This window comes from Chanos chanos, chromosome 13 (genome assembly GCF_902362185.1).
Source record: "Chanos chanos chromosome 13, fChaCha1.1, whole genome shotgun sequence".
Classification (NCBI taxonomy): Eukaryota; Metazoa; Chordata; class Actinopteri; order Gonorynchiformes; family Chanidae; genus Chanos; species Chanos chanos.
In genome coordinates this window covers 17,579,448-17,602,155 of record NC_044507.1, presented here as the reverse complement: position 1 = coordinate 17,602,155, position 22,708 = coordinate 17,579,448, and the positions used below count along the sequence as shown (strand labels likewise).

Sequence of the window (22,708 nt, the reverse complement as noted above, 5' to 3'; positions counted from 1 at the left end):
GACCATGCAAGGGCTCATAAGTTCCTTTATGACATGGAGAACATGATACTGTCTGTCCTGGAGAGCGAAATGGCGGTATCAGTGGTGGCACACGGAGGGGAACCTGACACGGTCGTGTCTTTTCAGGAGTCTGAAACAAAACGACCGACTCCACGCGAGCTCCTTGCTAAGATTGTGGAGGAACTGGTAAGGCGTTACCTAAAATCCAACAGCCTTCCCACCACAGTGTTTCCAGTGGAGCAGATAGCGGACGTTGTCCTGGAAAAGGTGGCTAAGCAGTGTGGTCTAGCCTCCGAGGATTACGAAACGGACAGCGATTCGGACACGGAAGAGAGCGTGGCAGGTTTACCCCCGATTTGGGAAGAGGAATTGGAGGAAGAGGAGGAGGAGAAGGAGGGGGAGGAGGAAGAAAGTCTAAATGTTCCTCCTCCTACTGAAGGGAAGAAGAAATCCTGGTGGGCAAGACTGAAGGAAAGGATTGCGAGACTGAAAATCAAAACAAAGGTAAGAATGAAGCATAGAACTGCATATTTTTGCATGTTAATTAATCTTTAGCTCTGTTATTTTAGCATTGTTTCTGTAGCTATCAAAACCATTTGTAATTGTACGTGTAATTTCATGTTGTTTTCCATAGAATATGTCACGGTACTTACTTTTTATATAAGAAAAATCATTCTTTTGCTTACTAACAGCCATCCAAAGGGGGAAACGGGGCAAACAGTAAGACACTGGCTAAGAACCAGATTCAGTGTGTGCCACAGGAAGATGTTGCATCTCCACCTGAGAGTAAGCCCGCCACATATGAGTGCAAAGAGAAACTGCAAAAGTGTTCCCTCGTGAGGAGGATTTGCAGGTGCCTCAGGAAGAGCCTGCACTAATGCCCTCACATCTGCATGAAGAGCCAGCATCAATCCACTCCCATCTGGATGAAGAGCCAGCTCCAATACCCTCAGATCTGCTTGAAGTGCCAGCATCAATCTACTCCCATCTAGATGAACAGCCAGGACTAATGGCCTCAGGTCTGCATGAAGAGCCAGGATTAATGTGCTCAGATCTGGATGAAGAGCCAGGACTAATGGCCTCAGATCTACATGAAGAGCCAGGACTAATGCGCTCAGATCTGGATGAACAGCCAGGACTAATGGCCTCAGGTCTGGATGAAGAGCCAGGATTAATGGCCTCAGATCTGCATGAAGACCCTGCACTAATACTGTATGTTTCTGAAAATAAAATATGAAATTTTGTTCACTGAAAATATTGTGTGGTCCCAAATGTTCAGAGTACATATTATATCTGCTTTGTTTGTGATTCCTGTGTCACCAGATGTGCTATTCTGAGTTTTAAGATTCTTGTGTCCTCTTCCTAGATGAAATAGAAATAGAACCAATCACAAGTGCTGTCTGTGCCTTAAAGGAATTGTGGTTAACATTAAGAATAATGAGGTCAATGGTAATCATAGATAAGTCTAAGAACTCTCAGGTTAATTAGTCATTTGTACAATTACAGATCACTAAACTATAGGAAATTCTGTAACACAACACTCTTCACCATTCACAGTTCACATTCACCTGTTTCTAGTTCATGGAGTTATTAGCTAAAATCACAAACAACAACCAAAGACTGCAGAATAAAATAATTCAAATCAGCATGTCACCTTCATCTAAAACAGATGAAACGTCTTCATTTCTATCGTTTTTATAAGCATTTGTATATTCCATAAAAAAATTAATTATGTACTGAGGACGACTCACAGAGAACATTGATTTTTAGCACATGCTCCTTGGTCCCATGTTTATTTGTGGCATTGATAGTGAAGGAGCCACCGTGTTCTCTGGAGAGATATTTCGGGCGATCAACTCTCTTTCCATCTTTGGACCAGGAGATCTCAGGAGCTGGAGAACCCACTGCTGTGCAAGAAATATTCACCTCCTCCTGCTCCCTCACCTCATATTCCAAAGGGCAGTCAATCTCAGGAGCATCTTTACAATGAAGAAACACATGATTTTCATGAGAATGGGAATTATTCTGATGAGAAACACACAGGGATAGATTCATTACAACACTACACAGCAGAAACATACACTCCACAATGATGAATGTGTCACAACTCCTTTCACCCAATTCATTTCTGGCAATTAACTGGTACCATCCAGAGTCGTTTGTGTTGAGGGGAACAGATGCTCTGGAGTGTGTGTGAAAATGGTCCTGTTTTAACAAATTTTCATCCAGCTTGACTTTCACCATCAGTACTGAGCAAGACTATCGAGTTCTACTACAGCTAAAATTGTTAAAATGCACGGACCCTGAGTTTTCAATGTTTCAAACACACACACACACACACACACACACACACACACACTAAGGAAATGTTACCGATTTGTACACATTATTTCAAAATGTAATGCAGGTCGGCATACACATTCTGTAGCCCCCCCCCCCCCTTCATTTGTATCCAATGGGAAGTGCACAAATGTAAGCGTTCCTACAAGCATTTCTATGTTCCATAAAAAAATCAATTATGTACTGAGGACGACTCACAGAGAACATTGATTTTTAGCACATGCTCCTTAGTTCCATGTTTATTTGTGGCACTGATAGTGAAGGAGCCACCGTCTTCTCTGGAGAGATGTTTCGGGCGATCGACTCTCTTTCCATCTTTGGACCAGGAGATCTCAGGAGTTGGAGAACCCACTGCTGTGCAAGAAATATTCACCTCCTCCTGCTCCCTCACCTCATATTCCAAAGGGCAGTCAATCTCAGGAGCATCTTTACAATGAAGAAACACATGATTTTCATGAGAATGGGAATTATTCTGATGAGAAACACACAGGGATAGATTCATTACAACACTACACAGCAGAAACATACACTCCACAATGATGAATGTGTCACAACTCCTTTCACCCAATTCATTTCTGGCAATTAACTGGTACCATCCAGAGTCGTTTGTGTTGAGGGGAACAGATGCTCTGGAGTGTGTGTGAAAATGGTCCTGTTTTAACAAATTTTCATCCAGCTTGACTTTCACCATCAGTGCGGAGCAAGACTATCGAGTTCTACTACAGCTAAAATTGTTAAAATGCACGGACCCTGAGTTTTCAATGTTTCAAACACACACACACACACACACACACACACACACACACACACACACTAAGGAAATGTTACCGATTTGTACACATTATTTCAAAATGTAATGCAGGTCGGCATACACATTCTGTAGCCCCCCCCCCCCTTCATTTGTATCCAATGGGAAGTGCACAAATGTAAGCGTTCCTACAAGCATTTCTATGTTCCATAAAAAAATCAATTATGTACTGAGGACGACTCACAGAGAACATTGATTTTTAGCACATGCTCCTTAGTTCCATGTTTATTTGTGGCACTGATAGTGAAGGAGCCACCGTTTTCTCTGGAGAGATGTTTCGGGCGATCGACTCTCTTTCCATCTTTGGACCAGGAGATCTCAGGAGTTGGAGAACCCACTGCTGTGCAAGAAATATTCACCTCCTCCTGCTCCCTCACCTCATATTCCAAAGGGCAGTCAATCTCAGAAGCATCTTTACCATGAAGAAACACATGATTTTCATGAGAATGGGAATTATTCTAATGAGAAATACACAGGGATAGATTCATTACAACACTACATGGCAGAAACATACACTCCACAGTGATGAATGTGTCACAGCTCCTTTCACCCAGTTTATTTCTGGCAATTAACTGGTACCATCCAGAGTCATTTGTGTTGAAGGGCACAGATGCTTCAACCTCTTCTCCTCTATGGAACCAGGTAAGGTCTGGATATGGGTTCCCCAAAACATCGATATGCAATTTATCCACAGTGGCCAAGGTGGAATTCCACATCCGAGAGAAGTTCAAACATGTTTTTATCATCGGCTCATCTGAAAAAAAGACAATGACATCCATATAAAAGGTAGCAATTTGAAAGCTGTGATGTAGAAAGGAAAATATTTGGCACTTCTGGCTGCAGAGACCTTCATTGTTTAATTACGTATACTCAGCATAGTGTACTTACAATGCACAGTCATGTTAAGAGTCTCTGACTTCACTACAGGAGGAGGTTGAGGTCCCTCTGCTCCCAGGTCCAGCTCTGCTTCACACCTGTACTGAGCTCCATCATCTGCTCTACTGGGAGTGATCAGGAGTGGAACAGGAACACTCACTGGAGTCTTGGAGTCATCAGTAAATGTTTGACTGTCCACTAGAGTCTGTCCTTTGTACCACCTCACACTGAGATACTGAAGAGGAGCGATGTTCTTAATGTCACACTGGAGCTCATACTGTGTCTTCTCCATCACTGGGCCTGTGTGATTTACATAACTGATGGACACACTGTCTGGAGTCTCTGTGTTAACACAAATACATGCTCTGAGCATGGATGAACAAACAAATAAGTTATGGATATACTTTTCATATTCTCAACAGGGAAAACAGACTCACTATAGACAATGACCGAAAGAGTTTTGTTGTGCTGTCCATCATCAGTGTTGATGAAGCATATTGGCGCTTTGTCCCAGTCAGTCAGCGCTGGAACTGTCCAGGTGATCACATTAACATCGTCCCTCATGTTTACACCTCCCACAGGGGCCTCCCAGCCCATGCCGTAATGTTTAGTGGAGGTGCTGCAGTTCACTGACACAGGATCCCCAAATCTCACCACAACCTTGGGTGGGTGAAGCTCCAGGCGATGAACATCTATCACAGCAGAAACTCAGCTTAATTTTCACTTTAACCTCATATGCTGCTCTCTCAGGCAAATCTCAGCAGCCCTTCTCTTTTTCATAGGGTCTCATACTTATTAATCTGCAGATTTGCTGCTTATTGTTTACAGTTTGGTCTTGAATGTGAACCATTACCCCATTATCTGTAAAAATCTGGTGTTAAACCCCCTGTGAGCAAAAACGATGGTCCTCTTTGAAACTTCCATCTACTTCACACATTGAGCCACACTGTGAATTATTCCTGTGTGTGATCGTTCTCATATTTATGGAAGAAGTGGATTTCTTATTGCATGTCTTAGGTGACAAAGTGTAGTTTTGCTTAATAAAACAAGGAAGTATAGCTTTGATCAATGAAACAAGTTTTCAAAAAACACCATAAGTGTCTTGAATCAGGGACTCAACATATTTTTTGTCTTAGCCTTAGAGGACACTTGAAAAGCAATGTGCACACAGTCAGAATACACCCTGTTAATGAATATATTTAAAGTTTAATTAACCCTCCCACTGTCTTAAGAAATATACCTATTACCTTATTATTATCTTACCTACCAGACACCTATTACCTTTGGATCACTATGACCACAGGATTCCCAAATCTCACCACAACCTTGGGTGAACTTAGTTTTAGCTAACCACAGGACACAATCAAAACATGATTATACAGTCAAATGAGAAACATTCAGCTTTGATAAATGTACCATTGTTCAGTCAAAACTGGGTTAAACAGGAATTTCTGTTGTCTAGGAATCTTTGAATCTGGATGGGCTATAGACTACTGCCTGAGATATCTGGATGACATTTTCTGACTCCTCAGTGAATCATTGCAGATTTGTTACTTAAAATTTGTTACCTAGCTTTAGTAAAATATGTATTAGTAAAATATGTATTATTATATGTATATGCGTAAGTTCTCACTGACAGATACATATCATTTTTGAAAATGAAACTGAGAACTAATTACAAACCGCTGAACAACGATAGAGTCCATTATTATGGGCCATGAAATCAACTGACTGCAAGCTACAGAACAGAAACAAAAACTGGTAACAATGTTGTGAAAAACAGGATATGAGAAAAAATTTCAACAATTCATCAGTTCAACAAGAATAAATGTTCAACAAAGTATTGTCACAGACTCACCTCTAAAAGTCATAAATGTAGCGAGATAAGCTAGCCCAGGCAACACGGACAACATCCTGATGGTGTTTAAATCAGATGAAGACGTATGGTTAAGTCTCTTTCTGCCCAAGTCAAAGATAAGACAACACCCTTCCCCTGCCCGCTGCCCTCATGCTTTTCCCTTGGCCGACCCCACGCCCAAAACACAACATTGCAAAGTGGTCCTAGGTCGTCTGACCCATCATTTTCACACTGAGCTTGAAAAGCTGGAAAATTCGAATCGAATATAGGAAGTTTAGAAAGCCTCGCAGAATCTATTTTTTTTTAAGAAAGCTCTATTTAATTAGGGTTTAGGCCACTTCGTGTGAAATTTGAAATGCATGTCTGATCGGCGCCTTCAATGTCGTATGCAAGAACTGCCAACTAGATAGAGATGTAATGGGGGAAAAAACAGGAAATGCTCCTATTTCCTGAGCGGGTTGTTATGGGAGGTAATCCCTGCCAAAATGAAAATGAAAATGTCTTGATAATACTGTTGTGTGAAACAATGACTCAGACAAGCGTTGACAAGTTCCAAACTACTTATTTTTCTGGTCGGTTATGCCGGGCTATCAATACATATGATCAATACATATTTTGGTCTACAGGACACAGAGACAAGATGAGTCTTTTATTACAATGAGTTTCTATTCTGAACATAATGTAAAATAATGGTATTCTGGAAATTGTTGCGGTTGACCCAGGAATCAAACCTGGGGCTTCAGCTTGGAAACCCAGAGTCTCACCCTTGTGCCACAAACTGTGTGTTAGAGCCAGAAGCAGAGACTGAGGCATGAGGACTTCAGTTCGGGTGTCTTTTACTTGGAAAATCAAGGCAGACAAAACCAAAGTGAATCAGGCAAAAGCAGAAAACAGTCCGGGGAAAGAGGTCAAAAACCAGAAGGCAGTAAGATCAGGCAAACGAGTCCAAGATACAGCAGGCACAGCCACAGTCCAAGAGCAGGTAAACAGGAAGTCAACAACAGGTAAATCTCCAAGAAAATTACAGACAATAGACTCAGGGGAAACAAAGGGTAACAGAGCAAAGACTTGTGACATGGCTTGGTCAAGGAATTGCACATGGGTGACAACTCAAGACTGAGCAAAAAACTAAAGAAAACAAGAGGCTTGAATAGACTGACAGAAAAAGACACAGGTGAGAACAATACACCAATAATGAGAACAAGGCAACTAAACACGCAACATGCAAAAGACTGAGGACCCCACATGGACAAAAAAGGAACAACATCCCCCAAAGTCATGACAATTATAAGGTTTACTATAATTGCATTGTATAATTTGAGTGATATTCATGCATACATACCAGTCATAGGTCAAAACATTGCTAAATTTCACTGAATTATAAAAGCCAGAGATGGTACTAAATGAAGAGCTGTTTGGGAGCCGAAAGAGCTGACTCTTATTGCTGAGCTGAGCCAAATGATCTCGCTCACTAATGGGATGGGAATTCCCATCAGTACTTGGACAGTAATGAACAGTGTGTTTCCATAAATATTTATTTCTTTCCTGTTGCGTTTATTAACATTTGTGAGGCTATTTCAATTGCTTGACATTTCAGTTTCATGTGTAAGGCATGACATTTAGGAAGACAATCTGCTGACAAAAAGGCTGCTGTGTTTATTGGGATAAATAACCACATGGGTTTTGTGGGGTTGAGTGTACTTTGCAGCCTATGAAGTGTAGGCCCCTTTAATGCACTTTCTTTGTGAAACGTGTTTTTAGTGTTCTCGTGCAGTGCGTTGAAGCAGCAAGTTAAACCGCTGCCATTGAAGAGACAGTCTAGTAAGATTTAGCATATCCTCATACATTTCACCTGCACGGTGAAAACTGTAAATAAAAACAATACAAAAATATTCAGTGTCTGTGTTCTAAACTAAACAGTGCTGTGCATAGCTTCAAAACAAATACACACTGCCGTTTTGTACCATGTAGCAGTTACCATCGCTACCAAGATCACATATCAAACATCGTTTTTCACTAAATTGTTACTAATATATATATATATATATATGTGTGTGTGTGTGTGTGTGTGTATGTGTGTGTGTGCGCGCGTGTGTGTGTGTTCAGACAACATGTCAGATAACTCAGCTTACAGCATTGCCTCTAAGATGTTTCACAGTAGCTTATATTTCGATTGTGCCTCACGTGTCTCTTGCTTATCTACGGAACCAGGAACGGTTTAACAGCGAGTGACCGAACAGCGAGTGACCAAACCGCAAGTGACATTATCAGAGGACGCGAGCAAATAACGATTTCAATAACGCTGTCAATCTTGAAATTCAATAAGAAATAGTTAACAACTTTTTTTAATTAGAAATCTGAAACAAAGATAAATAAATGCCAGAGAGGCATCACATGTTTTATCTATGGCAGAATGAGGTTTGAGTGAATGTAGCCAATTGTGCTTATGGAAAATGAAGAGCAACAAGGGAACAATGTCTCGCATTGTTATATGTCAAGATTTTTATTCAGAAATATTGGTTGTTCTGCTGTTTTGGGGCTGAGTCGGCTTCTTTTCTTTTCTTTCTTTCTTTTTTCTTTCTTTCTTTTTTTTTTTTTACAAATTACCTCCTTAACATCGTTCGGGAAAAATCGTTCGGGAGTTTGCAGTTGAGATAGATGTGTGATCAGCAACCAAACGTGGGGAGCAGCAGGTATGCCACCTGTCGAAACAGGGGTGAAACACATCAAAGCTCAGCCGGGGTCGCCTGACATGAGCGTTTTGACCCACACTTCAGAGCAGTGCTTCGAAACGCCTGCGCTTCGGAAGCTCGACACAGCTTCGAAACGTCAGTATCGAACCCCCCATTCCTAATGTTTTGTGTTTGAGCTCCCAAGGTATGTGCCCTTTACAATACAGCCCATTATACTAATAAGCAAGGGATTTAAACCAAATGATATTGTCTATTTTAGTTGTCCTGCCCACGCGGGAGTGATCCTGTGTGTTAGTACCCCACACCAGAGCTGGTTCACCTGCCGCTGCTTTTGCCGTTGCCACTGTCTTCACCGCTGTTTTGTTCCTTATTTTGTTTTATCTCGAAGTGTTTGAGCTTTTCTTCCTCCGCTTCTATTGCCAAACCAACTGGGTCGTGTATTTGATTTTCGTTTTCTTTTCAGTGAGCAGAGTGCCATGTTGTTGGGAGGTTTGGCACCCATGGTGAGGGCCCTTCACTTGATGCTTGCGAGTAAAAGCACCGGAACATAAGTGTTGATTGCTCCATTCTTTTTGCTGAGAGGATTGCTGTGTTGCACCTGAGGTGATTAAGTGGTGGCACACTTTGGCACTCCTCATTGCAGTCTGCTTCTCCACAAGTGGCCTCAGTTCAGTCTTCTTAGTTTTTAGTTTATATTGGACTGGCAGTTTATACATTTTAGAGTATAACTACAGTTTTGGATTTTGTAATAAGGCCTTGCTAGTTCAATTTTTAATAGTGCCGTTTTTATTCCCCTTACTCTCGGGTTTCTGTCATTTGGTTTATTTTATGCTTTTTCTTCCCCAGCAGCTCCAGTCCCTGCTTCTTTGACTGATTGATTAATTTGATCATTTCAATAAAACATTTGGTTTATTTTGAAAACACATCTGTCTTGTATCAGTAACACGTCTGTGTGCCTTATTAACTTCCAAAACAATACTTGAGTTTGTTAGGACAGCATTTCCAGGGGTGTAATGCCCCAGGTGGCATAGTCAGTCTTTACCTCACTCTCCCCTTATTGCCCTCGTCACACCTGTATATCTAGGCACATGTGATATCTCTGTGACATACTTTGTGAAAATTTAACTGAACTATTGCAACCTCTGCATAAGTTTTAATAGCAATCGAAGTATATTCCCCTTTTAACTCCTCGGCTGTTTGAGCAACCAAGATGAAAATGTTGCATGTGTTTGACAAGGGCCTTAAAAGGAACTCCAATGGAGCAGTGATTTTTCAAAAAGCCAGGCCAAAATCAGCCAATCAGCTACCAGCAGGTATGACAGACCTCTTATTAGCCAATCCACATATAGTTTAGTGTTTGTGTTGACCTCTGTGTTGACCTGTCAGGCTCTAGGAAGACGACAATAAGCATAAAAGTAACAAAAGTGACTACATCTCAATCCTTCAGTCTGGTGCATTTTATTCTTGTGCACTTGACATGGAAATGTTCGTGTTTATCGTCACGACCACCGAGTGAGCGCAACAAGTAAAGGGGGAGAATGCAGAGTAGTGTTGGGCAAAATGTTATTTTATTTAACCAACACAACCAAAAGAGCAAATGTGAGCCACCAAGGCTTGCAAAAAGTTCCAAAAACACAGAGTCAGTGCGAAGAGCCTTCTCCAAAAAACACCACACATCCACGACAGGCGTCCCAAAACACATCCACGACAGGCGGAAAAACAGAAGAGGCAGAGAGGAGGAGCGGCAGCGCTTTTAAATCACCGGTGTAGCTAACTGAGCTGACTGCCTTCTGCTGCACCACCAGCACACCTGCAGGGAAACACACAAAGAAAAAAAGAAAACGCAGCCACGGCCTGGGGGAGAAGGGGCAAAGCCCAGAGGGCCGTGAAAGTGTGTGGATATATATAACAGATTCGTCAGCAGATTCATCAACATGACAAAGAATTAAAAAAAAAAAAGTTAACTGACTTGTCTTTCATTTTCAGCAAGGCAGAAAGGGACCATATGCACCTGATGAGCAAGTCTGCAGCATTTCTCAGATAACGGGAGATAAAAATGATCATATCACATTAAATTATTAACAATCTCAATTCAATAATACATTATCATCAGCTGTGCGTCTCTTAAAGTTCACTTGCTAAAACATCGGAATATCAAACAAAAGAACTGTCTTGCAAGGTACTGACTGATAGTCAGCACAACAATTAACTAATTAAACTTTCATTAGATGATTTCTGAGGAGCATGTGAGACATTGCCAGGGATAACTGAGTTATTGTAACATACTGGATCTGTTTATTGTCTTATACAACTTGTTGCACAGCACTGGGCTTTAAAGCAGATTTCACACTTAAAGCAGCAAAAACAAAAAAAACCCTCAACAATCAAACAAACAAAATAGAAACAAATCAGTGAGTCATTATAAGCTGCTTCACCTTTCACCAAAGAAATACTCTAAAATATTCTTTTCTCTGGTCATTATGCAAGTTTACTTAATTGTCAGGAAGACTATGAATGATACATCCGGAAAAAGACAGTATAGGACACACTGGCTGATTAGAAAAAAAAAGATAAATGTAATGAACATATAAAGTACATCTTAGTAGCAGACTATGGATAAAATATTAGTTGATGGTTGATGGTCATTGGAATTCCAAAACGTTACACAGACATAAGCTTCATAACTATGAAAAACCGAGTAAAGGTATAATTCCCTGGTCTGAGAGATGCAGATATATTTCATGGTTTGTCTGTTTTCCTTTGCGAATGTGTGGAGGTGATCCCAGTATCTCCTTGTTCAATGACTTCATCACAGGATACGGAGACATTAGAGAGAGAATCTCTAAAGAACAAAACAAAACAAGTTGACTTCTTAAATCTTAGAATAAACCATACCTACATATCTTCACAGATGGACAATATATAATACAAAAAAAACCCCATTATTTGTTGTTTAATTAGCAAATAATATTGCACTGTAAGGAGCATTTCACACAAATATAATTCATTATTGTAACTGCATTTTGTGTGTGAAAATGTAAATACTGACTCATAAAGTCTACTAAGTGAAATTTAACAACAGTCTGTCAGAAAAGGCTTATAGTGTGCTGTGCTTTTAAACATCTCTGATGCTAACCCAGGCAACATGGGCAACATTTTGATAATGTTTAAATCATAACTTTCAGTTTCTCTCTCTGTCTGATATTCACAGACATCAAATTTCTTTCCGTCTTTGCATTTGGAAAATAGAAACTGCTATCAAACCATGATTAAATAGTTAAATGAGAAACATTCAGCTTTCATAAATATAACATTGTTCAATCGAAACTGGCTTACACAGAAATTTCTGATGTCTAGGAATCTATGAATCTAAGTGGGCTCTATGTTCTAAGATATCTGGATGACATTTTTTGATTTCTCAGTGAATCATTGCAGACTTGTCCCTTATCTCTCACTCACTCCCTCACTCACTCATTATCTAAGCCGCTTATCCTAATTAGGGTCGCGGGGGAAGCTGATCCCAGCATTCACTGGGCAAAAGGCGAGGACACACTTTTGATTTCGTCTTAGATTTAGTCTTTTGACCAAAATATATATACGTTTTCGTCATATTTTAGTCATTTGATCATTGTTAGTGTTAGTCTAGACTTAGCAATCGAAAACTATGCAAGTTTTGATCAAATTTTAGTCAAATGAGGTTTGTGGTATTTTTCCCACCGATTTTGCACCCACATTGTTTGTAGTGCATTTTATTTTCAGTTGTATTCTAGCTAAAATGTGTGAACAAATCCATTCTTTTTCTTCTTCCAAGAGTAGCCATGATTTGAGTTTCCAAGTTAACGTTAGTTAAAATGTTTAACGTTCGATTTCCAGAGGAGGGGCAATATCGAGGCAGCACTATCAGTATGTATAAAGGAATCATAAGCATGCAGTTTGAGTGCAGGCACGCAAGTGAATGAAAAAATATAGGCCTATCATAACTATATTTCTTGTCCATTTGTCTGTCTCTGACATTATCGTCTCATTATTATTCATCAGCGAAAATGGTAATATATTTCGTCACAGATTTTATTTTCAAATGTGCATTTTATTTAGTTATCATCTCGTTTTCATTGTGGAAAAAAAGTTCATTGACGAACATTTTCCATCACGGTTTTTGTCGACAAAACTAACACTGACGCAGGGCACATTTGTTACTTAGCTTTAGTGAAATATATATTAAGTGCTCACTGCCAGACATGTATTATTTTTGAACGTGAAACTGACTGAGAGCTAACTACGAACCACTAAGCAATAAAAAGGCCAATACTATGGGCTATCGAATAAATTGACAGCAAACTATAGAATACAAACAAAAACCAGCACAACACTGGAAAACCGATTTGAGGAAAGAGGGAATAAAGATTCAGCAAAGTACTGTCACAGACTCACTGTCACAACTATTGCAAGATGAAAGTCAGGGGGTGCCGTCATATTTTGATTTGACTGTTGTGGCCTGTAAAGCCCTTTGAGACTGTAAACAGTGACACTGGGCTTTAAATAAACTTGAACTTGAACTCGAACTTGAAATGTCAATACTGTATAATACTGACACAGTGACACCTAGAGGGGAGTTGCTGTGCACACTTGCAGTAATTTTCACTCTCTCTTTCTGATGAAAATTCAAAGGCATCAAATTTCTTTCTCTCTCTGAATTTAGAAAGTAGAAACCTTAGATCTCAATGAGACCCTTTATTACATAGAGCAGCAGAATTGTCAGCTTCCTATACCATTGTAGAAATTGTTCGGATGAAAATCTTTAAAAAAACGAATACTTACAACACACTTCGACATTTAGAGCCTTTGCCTGTGCTCTAGGAGGAGGTTGAGGTCCTTCTGCTCCCAGGTCCAGCTCTGCCTCACACCTGTACTGAGCTCCATCATCAGCTCTACTGGGAGTGATCAGGAGTGGAGCAGAAACATTCACTGGAGTCTTGGAGTCATCAGTAAATGTTTGACTGTCCACTAGAGTCTGTCCTTTGAACCACCTCACAGTGAAATACTGAAGAGGAGCGATGTTCTTAATGTCACACTGGAGCTCATACTGTGTCTTCTCCATCACTGGGCCTGTGTGATTTACATAACTGATGGACACACTGTCTGGAGTTTCTGTGTTAATACAAACACATGTTCTGAGCATGGATGAACAAACATACAAGTTATGGATACTTTATGTATTCTCAATGGGGAAAACAGACTCACTATAGACAATGACTGGAAGAGTTATGGAGTGCTGTCCATCATCAGAGTTGATGAAGCATATTGCCTCCATGTCCCAGTCAGTCAGCTCTGGAACTGTCCAGGTGATCACATTAACATCGTCCCTCATGTCTACAGCTCCCACAGGGGCCTCCCAGCCTATGCCATAATGTTTAGTGGAGGTGCTGCAGTTCACTGACACAGGATCCCCAAATCTCACCACAACCTTGGGTGGGTTTAGTTTCAGGTTACCACAGGACACTGTCAAACCATGATTAAATAGTTAAATGACAAACATTCAGCTTTGATAAATGTAACATTTTTCAGTCAAAACTGGCTTAAACAGGACTTTCTGACGTCCAGGAAACCATGAATCTGGGTGGGCTCAAAGTTGTAAGATATCCAGATGACATTTTTTGATTGTTTGGTGACTCATTGCAGACTTGTTACTTAGCTTAAGTAAAACATATATTAAGTGCTCACTGTAAGGTATGTATTATTTTTGAAAATGAAAATAACTGTGCTCTAATTACGAACCGCTGAATAATAAGGAAGCCCTTTATCATGGACCATCAACTACATTGACAGCAAGCTACAGAATACAAGGAAAAACCAGCCATGACGTTGTGGAAAAGCGATATGAGGAAAGAGAGAGTAAAGGTTCAACAAAGTATTGTCACAGACTCACTTCTAAAAGTAAGAAATGGTGCGAGATAAGCTAACCCAGGCAACATGGACAACATCTTGATGATGTTTAAATCAGACTAAGATGTATGTTTAAATCTCTCTACAGCTGTCTTAACCCTCAGAACGCCATGCAGCAACGGAACATTAAATTTAACGCGTTGACAACTTCTGTTCATGTCCAAAGTCACACAACACCATGCGCTTGCAGAGCGTCATCATGCTGTTCTATTTGCCCCACCTCAGTGACCTACCATAAGTGTGATGGAAAGACCTATAGCCTGTAATAAGTATTACATTTGATGCCAAAGCAAAAACTGTAAGACCTGGAGCAAGGAAAGTTTACAGGTAAAATGGAAATCTGCTCTTCAGGTTAGATTACAATGAATTTAAGGAGGTAAGATAAGGAGATTATAGAGGAAGAACCTCTAAAAAAATAAAATAAAATAAAACAAAGGCACACTTTTCAAATCTTACAAAAAAACATACCTACACATCTGTACAAACAGACAGACGGACACACACACACACACATCAATAATCTCCAAATGTGACTGGAAAATATTTGGTTTTTCCCCTGTATTTAATACAAAAAATGTCTTGAAGCTTGAAATGTCAATACTGTATAATATTGACACAGTGACACCTAGAGGTGAGTTGCTGTGCACACTGATTGTAATTTTCATTCTCTCTTTCTGATGAAAATTCAAAGGCATCAAATTTCTTTCTCTCTCTGAATTTAGAAAATAGAAACCTGAGATCTCAGTGAGACCATTTATTACATAGAGCAGCAGAACTGTCAGTTTCCTATACCATTGTAGAAATTGTTCGGATGAAAATCTTTAAAAAAACGAATACTTACAACACACTTCAACATTTAGAGCCTTTGCCTGTACTGTAGGAGGAGGTTGAGGTCCTTCTGCTCCCAGGTCCAGCTCTGCCTCACACCAGTACTGAGCTCCATCATCTGCTCTACTGGGAGTGATCAGGAGTGTAGCAGAAACATTCACTGGAGTCTTGAAGTCATCAGTAAATGTTTGACTGTCCACTAGAGTCTGTCCTTTGTACCACCTCACAATGAGATACTGAAGAGGAGCGATGTTCTTAATGTCACACTGGAGCTCATACTGTGTCTTCTCCATCACTGGGCCTGTGTGATTTACATAACTGATGGACACACTGTCTGGAGTCTCTATGTTAATACAAATACATGTTCTGGGCATGGATGAACAAAGAAAGAACAGCTATGGATATACTTTTCATATTCTCAACCAGGAAAATAGGCTCACTATAGACAATGACTGAAAGAGCTTTGGTGTGCTGTGCATCTTCAGTGTTGATGAAGCATATTGCCTCTATGTCTCAGTCAGTCAGCTCTGGAACTGTCCGGGTGATCACATTAATGCCATCCCTCATGTCTACAGCTCCCACAGGGGCCTCCCAGCCCATGCCATAACGTTTAGTGGAGGTGCTGCAGTTCACTGACATAGGATCCCCAAATCTCACCACAACCTTGGGTGGGTTTAGCTCCAGGGGATGAACATCTATCACAGCAGAAACTCAGCTTAATTTTCACTTTAACCTCATATGCTGCTCTCTCAGGCAAATCTCAGCAGCCCTTCTCTTTTTCATAGGGTCTCATACTTATTAATCTGCAGATTTGCTGCTTATTGTTTACAGTTTGGTTTTGAATGTGAATCATTACCCCCTTATCTGTAAAAACCTCGTGTTAAACCCCCTGTGAGCAAAAACAATGGTCCTCTTTGACACCTCCATTCACTACACCCTGACACACTGTACCACACTGTGAATTATTCCTGTGTGTGATCGTTCTCATATTTATGGAAGAAGTGGATTTCTTACTGCATGTCTTAGGTGATACAAAGTGTTATTTTGATTAATAAAACAATGAAGTATAGTTATAGTATAGTTTCCTCTTCAAAAGGGAAGTTTACATCTCTACACTTTTGACTGAGACTAGTTGCTTCTCTCTCTGTCACAAAGAAAAGGTTTCCTTACTGTGGCATACAAACCCACAAGTCAAGCAACGATTCAAGCAAAAGATTCAAAGGGGAAATCTCGCCATGTAAAAGTGTGATCAGCAGTACTCTCAGTATCTTCTGAAAAGTTAGCATGGTCCACCGTAAGAAAGAAGGGAATGGAGATGGTTCCAAAATACAACTGTATTCCTGGGAGTCTGGTTGTGCCGATGTTCTGGATTCTGAAATAATTTGGGGTTGGGTGCTCTGCGTAGCTGGTACTGCTGAAGAGATAAAGTGATGATTGATGAGGTCTTTCAAGCCGCGTACTGTCAGATCAAGAAACCATTTACTGGAAGTGATGGTTAAACAGTTCCTGCGACTGCACAGTACTTTCATGTGAGAACAACACCCTAAAAGAAAAATGAGGGATTCCTCTAACAATTTGATAGATAGATAGATAGATAGATAGATAGATAGATAGATAGATAGATAGATAGATAGACTCTCTGAACAATTGCATTACTGACCTGAAAACCAAACATACACACATGGCACACACACACACACACAAGTAGGACTCATATGGATGCTAGTTAGTTTGTTCATCTGTGGAGCCACGAGTACCTTGTGTATTACTATGTGATTTCTGTGTTTGATAAGAGTCTTCACTTTTGAGGTCATAACATCATGTGCTCTGACCAGATGTGAATGTCATAACCTTAAACTATCAACCTACAAAACAAAATATGGAGTCCAAGACTTCCTTCCTTCCTCTTGCTTAGTTGTGTGGTACGTCATTTCAGACAGGACTAAAAAGTTCCACCCCACTTTTTCATGACATTTCCATTTTTATTTTCATGAATCTTTGAAAAGGGGTAATGCACTTTCTATCTATCTATCTACCTATCCATCTACCTGTCTGTTGTAGTGTATATAGTTTTACTCACATACCATTGGCACCATTCTATGATTTTAGCTCCACAACAGCTGAATGTGTTCCAGTATGGTCAGCAGGGGGCACTCCCTGCGTTTATCTGCACTGAGGAATATATCTTGGGTAAATGAGTAGTTGAAGGCCAGTTGCAGGTAACATTCATTATCCGACTACAGCTCACTCTTGTAATAATTACCTTCTATGTAAAGCACAGCGATTGCAACATGCAACCCCAACATTTTGTGGCTGCTTACAATAAAAGTATGACTGTACAGACAAACAAATGAGTGGATGGACGGATGAAATTTTTATTACAATTTGTGTAACATGATGGTCGTACATTTACAAAATGCCTTCAACACTTATGAGCACCTGTAACAGTGTGTTACTTACAGACAATGTTAAGTGTCTCACCTGTCTCTCATCTGTACTCGGCTACATCATCAGCTCTTCACGGCGTGAGCTGGAGTGCAGGGGAGAACACTTAGAGGTGTGAGAAACTGTCTGTTTGCCCACTAGGGTCTGTCCTTTGTACCACCTCACAGTGAGATACTGAACAGGAGCGATGTTCTTAATGTCACACTGTGTCTTGTCCATCACTGGGCCTGTGTGATTTACTTGACTGATGGACACATTGTCTGGAGTCTTTGTGTGAATAGAAATTGCTGGAACATGTGCTGCCAACATGGGTGGACAACAGGTGCACTGAAATGTGCACGAAAATAACCTGGCCTGTTATATCTGCAATAACAGGACAATTTGGCAGCATTTTCCAGTCTGACAGACTAATCTGAACATGTTCTACCAGGCCAGGGGATCCATTACAGATCTCAAAGCCCAAACCTTTGGATTTGGTGTGGGTGATGCAGATTTGATGGAGGTTTGAAGAGATAATGGAACTGCTACCACCTCACAAAGTTGGACGAGAATGTTCCAGTATTCTGAAGCTTGACGTTTGCACTAAAACACTGAACAACATGTGCTTGTTAAACATTAAATTAAAGCTTCTTTCATATAAACAGCTATGTGAAAGAAATAAAGAGGAAACATAACTCCCTAGAGTCCTTTAAAAATGTTTCTCTAAGTGTTACAGCAAAGTGTTACAGTAAAAATTTACTTGTAAATAAGAGCATTTTACACTTACAAAAATGATAAATACTACTAACGGAGCAGTGGTCAGAAAGGCACAATATGGTACAGTGGTTACACAGAAGGGAAATATCGGGTGAAAAGTACATTCAAAAAAGTAATTTTACATTAAACTGTTACAGTATTTTCCTCTGAGTTTTTATAGTTTGTACAGGAAGAAACTTTGTTTTCCTCATTTTTCCTTCAGATAGGACTTCAAGTTTATGCCCCTGCGTGTCACCACTCAAATTATAAAAAAAGAAAATGTATACCACTTACATGTCCTGTGTACACAAAGGCTCAAAATACCTGTCAATACAAGTGCAATTTTCATAGGTAACAAAATAAATATTTACACTCACGATTAAATATGTTTCCATTCTCTTCAGAACTTACTTGGCTTTGTGCATATAGAGTATGGTGATTGATCACCATAAATATTATATTAACATTAAAAAAAACACGAGAATTTCCTTGATATGTCCAAGTTATCATTTAGAACAAAAGGACAATTTGCTGATTTTGCTCATATGCAGGAAAAGGCTCTTATCAAATCCTGCAATTTCCTATTCATTTAAACAGTATTTACAACAATAAGACAATGGGAAGAAATGAAATATCTTATCCCGTGGTGCTTCCTTATCATTTCTTTGGCAGTAGTTTCAGAAGTTTATAAGTTTATCTCCTCTGGTACAATAAAAAAAAAGGAAAAAAAAAAAGGAGAAAATACTTCACTCAGACTTGGCCAAGACAGAACAAAAAGACAGTAGTAAAACATGCTTCTGTGAGGATGACTGGCAACTTTATGGGAATGGGAAAAGGTAAAAAAAGAAAGAGCGAGCCCAAAAAAGGCAGGGTACAGCTAGGGGCTTCAGAACCAAAGCCTGTACCATCATGAGTCCAGTCAGCTTTGGGAGCTGAAGACTGAAACCCGTCTCTGGTCCAGTGACTGATGGTCTGATGAGACTATTAAGCTGGGTTTACACTCTGTGGTAGAGATAGTTTCGTCATGGGAAGGGTGTTTTCTTTGCCATTTTGCGGGTTGGGTTTGGCATTCTTCAGGCTGTAATGGCCCATCTTGGTGTTTTTGTAGTAGCTGGAGAAAATGATGGTGAAGCCAACTATGATGACCGCTACCATGATTGCCACAAATCCTGCTATGAGCGGCAGGTAGTTCTCTGTGTGAAGAGAAACAGAACACACTGGTAAATAAAGCATACCACAGCTAACAGCTCCAACATCAAAAGTTTGACTTAGATGTTCAGAGGAAGTACAATCAACCAACCATAAAAAACAGGAGCTGAATGACATTGTGATATAACAGATATGAAATCACAGGAAAATGTTCACTTTCCAAACATATGGGCTCACTACACTAAAAGTGAAATCAATTGCAAATGCATTCGTGGTCAGTGTTTGGTTTCACATCAAAAACCTTTGAAATGAAACTGAAAAGAAAAAGAAAGAAAAAACTCCACCAAGCACAACTACAAGCAAAGCTGAGGTGCAAAACACACACACACACACACACACACACACACACACACACACAAACATGGTCTCTTGAGAACCAGTGCGACCAAACAGCAGTGCATCAGTATTCCTGGACAGAATGTCAGTGTGCTTTCCTTCCCTCCAGGTCATTTGCTAAACCAGGAGCATGGGGTGGAGGACTGGAGAATTTAACAGGAAACAAACACAAAGCAATACTGGTACGTATAAATGGATGTCAAAAACCTCATTCACCTTTGTCTATCACTTGTGTTTGTCCCTGTTTGGATACTTTTGCTATCTCTTGGACAGAGAGCAAATACTCGTAGAGGAAAAGGACAAAACCTTTGTCTCACTTTGCTTCACGCTGTTCTTAGCTTACCTAATAGTACACCACACATATCGTCCTAATAATCAACACAGATAAATATTATTTTTAAAATTAATCTTGCCCATAGAAGTCGTTAACAAGAGGTAAAATAAACTAGAAATGTAACAGGCTATGAGCTAAAGCGCTTGAATGAAAATATAAAAGATTATGGAGAACATGTATCACTCCTGTATGTTGTAAAAAGGGGAAAAAGGGACACAGTGAATTATTCTTTACCTTTCAATACCACTTTCACTGTTGTGCTATTGCTGCCGTGCATATTTGAGGCGTTGCAGATGTAAAACCCTACGCTTTCAGCTCTCGCGTTTGTAATCACAAGGTTGCTGTCATTAACAATGATTTTGTTGTCACGCATCCACACAATTTCTGGTGCTGGGTTTCCGTCTGCTTCACAGATAAGGTTTTCCGAATACCCTCTGATGACCGGTACCACTGAAGGCAACTTGGCTGTATTGATGACAGGTGCATCTTCAGAGAGCAAGGGGAGAGAGATAGATAGAGGTGGAAGAGATCAAACTATGTGCCTTATGAAGATTAGTTGTCATTTCTCTACATTACCAAAAGACATACATGCTTGTAAACAGGTGTATCATACTGGTATGTGTTGTTTCACTTGTTAGGATTTGCAGCGGCAATTAACTTACAGTGTACTGTGATGTTAAGAGTCTCTGACATCTCTACAGGAGGAGGTTGTGGTCCTTCTGCTCCCAGGTCCAGCTCTGCTTCACACCTGTACTGAGCTCCATGATCAGCTCTACTGGGAGTGATCAGGTGTGTAGTAGAAACATTCACTGGAGCCTTGGAGTCATCAGTAAATGTTTGACTGTCCACTAGAGTCTGTCCTTTGTACCACCTCACAGTGAGATACTGAACAGGAGCGATGTTCTTAATGTCACACTGGAGCTCATACTGTGTCTTCTCCATCACTGGGCCTGTGTGATTTACATAACTGATGGACACACTGTCTGGAGTCTCTGCAGGAGAGAAAATGATACATAATAAGGCATGAATGATAAACATGGGCTGCCTGAATGTACGACTTTACTGTATTACATAATCTGCAATAAACAGTGGCCTCCTGACAATTATTCCCCCGACTGTCATCTGTTTAAATCAGATGTTAGGTCCCGGTCAAAAAAAGGCACCACCTATCCTTAATGTAGATGACCAGCCCCCTAAAAATGAACCATTAATACCGCATTGCAATGAATGTTTTATTTCTTTTCCCCATTCTTAACCTTGATATGTTCAGTAGCAATTACCACATCTAAATCTAAATATGTGTGATATGAATCCTGAAGTACAACAAAATGTGTTGAAGGCATTTTGTAATACTTACTATAAACTGTGACACTTGCATTCTTGTGACATTGGCCAAGTCCTACAATTGTTGCAGAGCACATAATGGTGTCGTTCCAGTGAAAATTCCCAGATTCAAAGACTGAACTGTGAATTTCTCGATTCGAAAGCGTCCAGGTAATTTCCCCTGTGGCTCCTGACGGCAGGCTACAGTTCACTGAGAAGGGCTCATTGTGTTTCACCACTATACTGGACTGATTAAGCTGAAGGGGACAAAATGTCTCAGCACCTGTACCACAAACAACAGAAAACAATGAACAAATTACATTTGATTTATGAATCCTGAAAGTCCGTTATAAGAACCACCCGTTTAAAGGTAACTGATTATAGCCTAGATAACACGTGGAGGAAGGAGAATAAAGCTTTGTGACTTAAGTAGCAAAGAGACAGGAAATAAATCAGGAAGGGCAGTACCATATGAAACAGGGGCACATCTACTTCCCTCTCATTGTTTAATGGAGTGTTTCCTTGAACCAGCAAACCATATCATACAATACCGAAAACAAGCACATAGCTCTGCACCAGAAAATACGAATACAGTATGAATACGAACCCTGTTCAAACTTTTGTATCTCAAATTCAGGAAATTCTGTCTATTCTATCTTATCACATCTACTTTGTAAAGTAAATCGTCTGATGCACTGTGCTGTCTAAAGTGTCAAGATCGTCCGACTGGCAACGAAAAGGCGTTTTTCACCGCCTGTGAGAAAACTACACGAATTTTCCTTTTCCACAATCGGCAGTAACGTCCCCTTTTCTGTCTGAATGTCTAAGCACATGGTAGTTCACATAATACAAATGAACTTGATTAAAAAGGAAGTAAATCCGGCAAATTTCGGCTCCACAAGAGTATTTGTAAAAGGAGCCTGATACGACTTCTCTAAAAAGGAACTATCATTTTGTGGTGGGAAATGTAAAAACTGCAT

General features: G+C 40.1%; 2 protein-coding genes across 2 annotated transcripts in view; both read right to left on the bottom strand.

Moving 5' to 3' along the window:
* LOC115826059 (intercellular adhesion molecule 1-like) overlaps positions 1–21,347 on the bottom strand; it is a 58,462-nt gene extending 37,115 nt beyond the window's left edge. The window contains 6 exon segments of the mRNA XM_030789737.1: positions 13,817–14,074; positions 15,360–15,689; positions 15,787–16,041; positions 19,573–19,719; positions 20,640–20,891; positions 21,068–21,347. Of these exon segments, the coding sequence (XP_030645597.1) occupies positions 13,817–14,074; positions 15,360–15,689; positions 15,787–16,041; positions 19,573–19,719; positions 20,640–20,891; positions 21,068–21,347 (1,522 nt within the window).
* On the bottom strand, positions 1,726–5,957 carry LOC115826537 (intercellular adhesion molecule 5-like). The gene is made up of 6 exons (XM_030790411.1): positions 5,883–5,957; positions 4,462–4,716; positions 4,037–4,366; positions 3,333–3,560; positions 2,539–2,766; positions 1,726–1,979 (listed from the first exon to the last, which is right to left on the bottom strand). The coding sequence occupies exons 1-6, from the start codon at positions 5,935–5,937 to the stop codon at positions 1,726–1,728; spliced, it is 1,350 nt and encodes a 449-aa protein (XP_030646271.1). The 5' UTR covers positions 5,938–5,957.
* Positions 21,348–22,708: the final 1,361 nt, after the last annotated feature.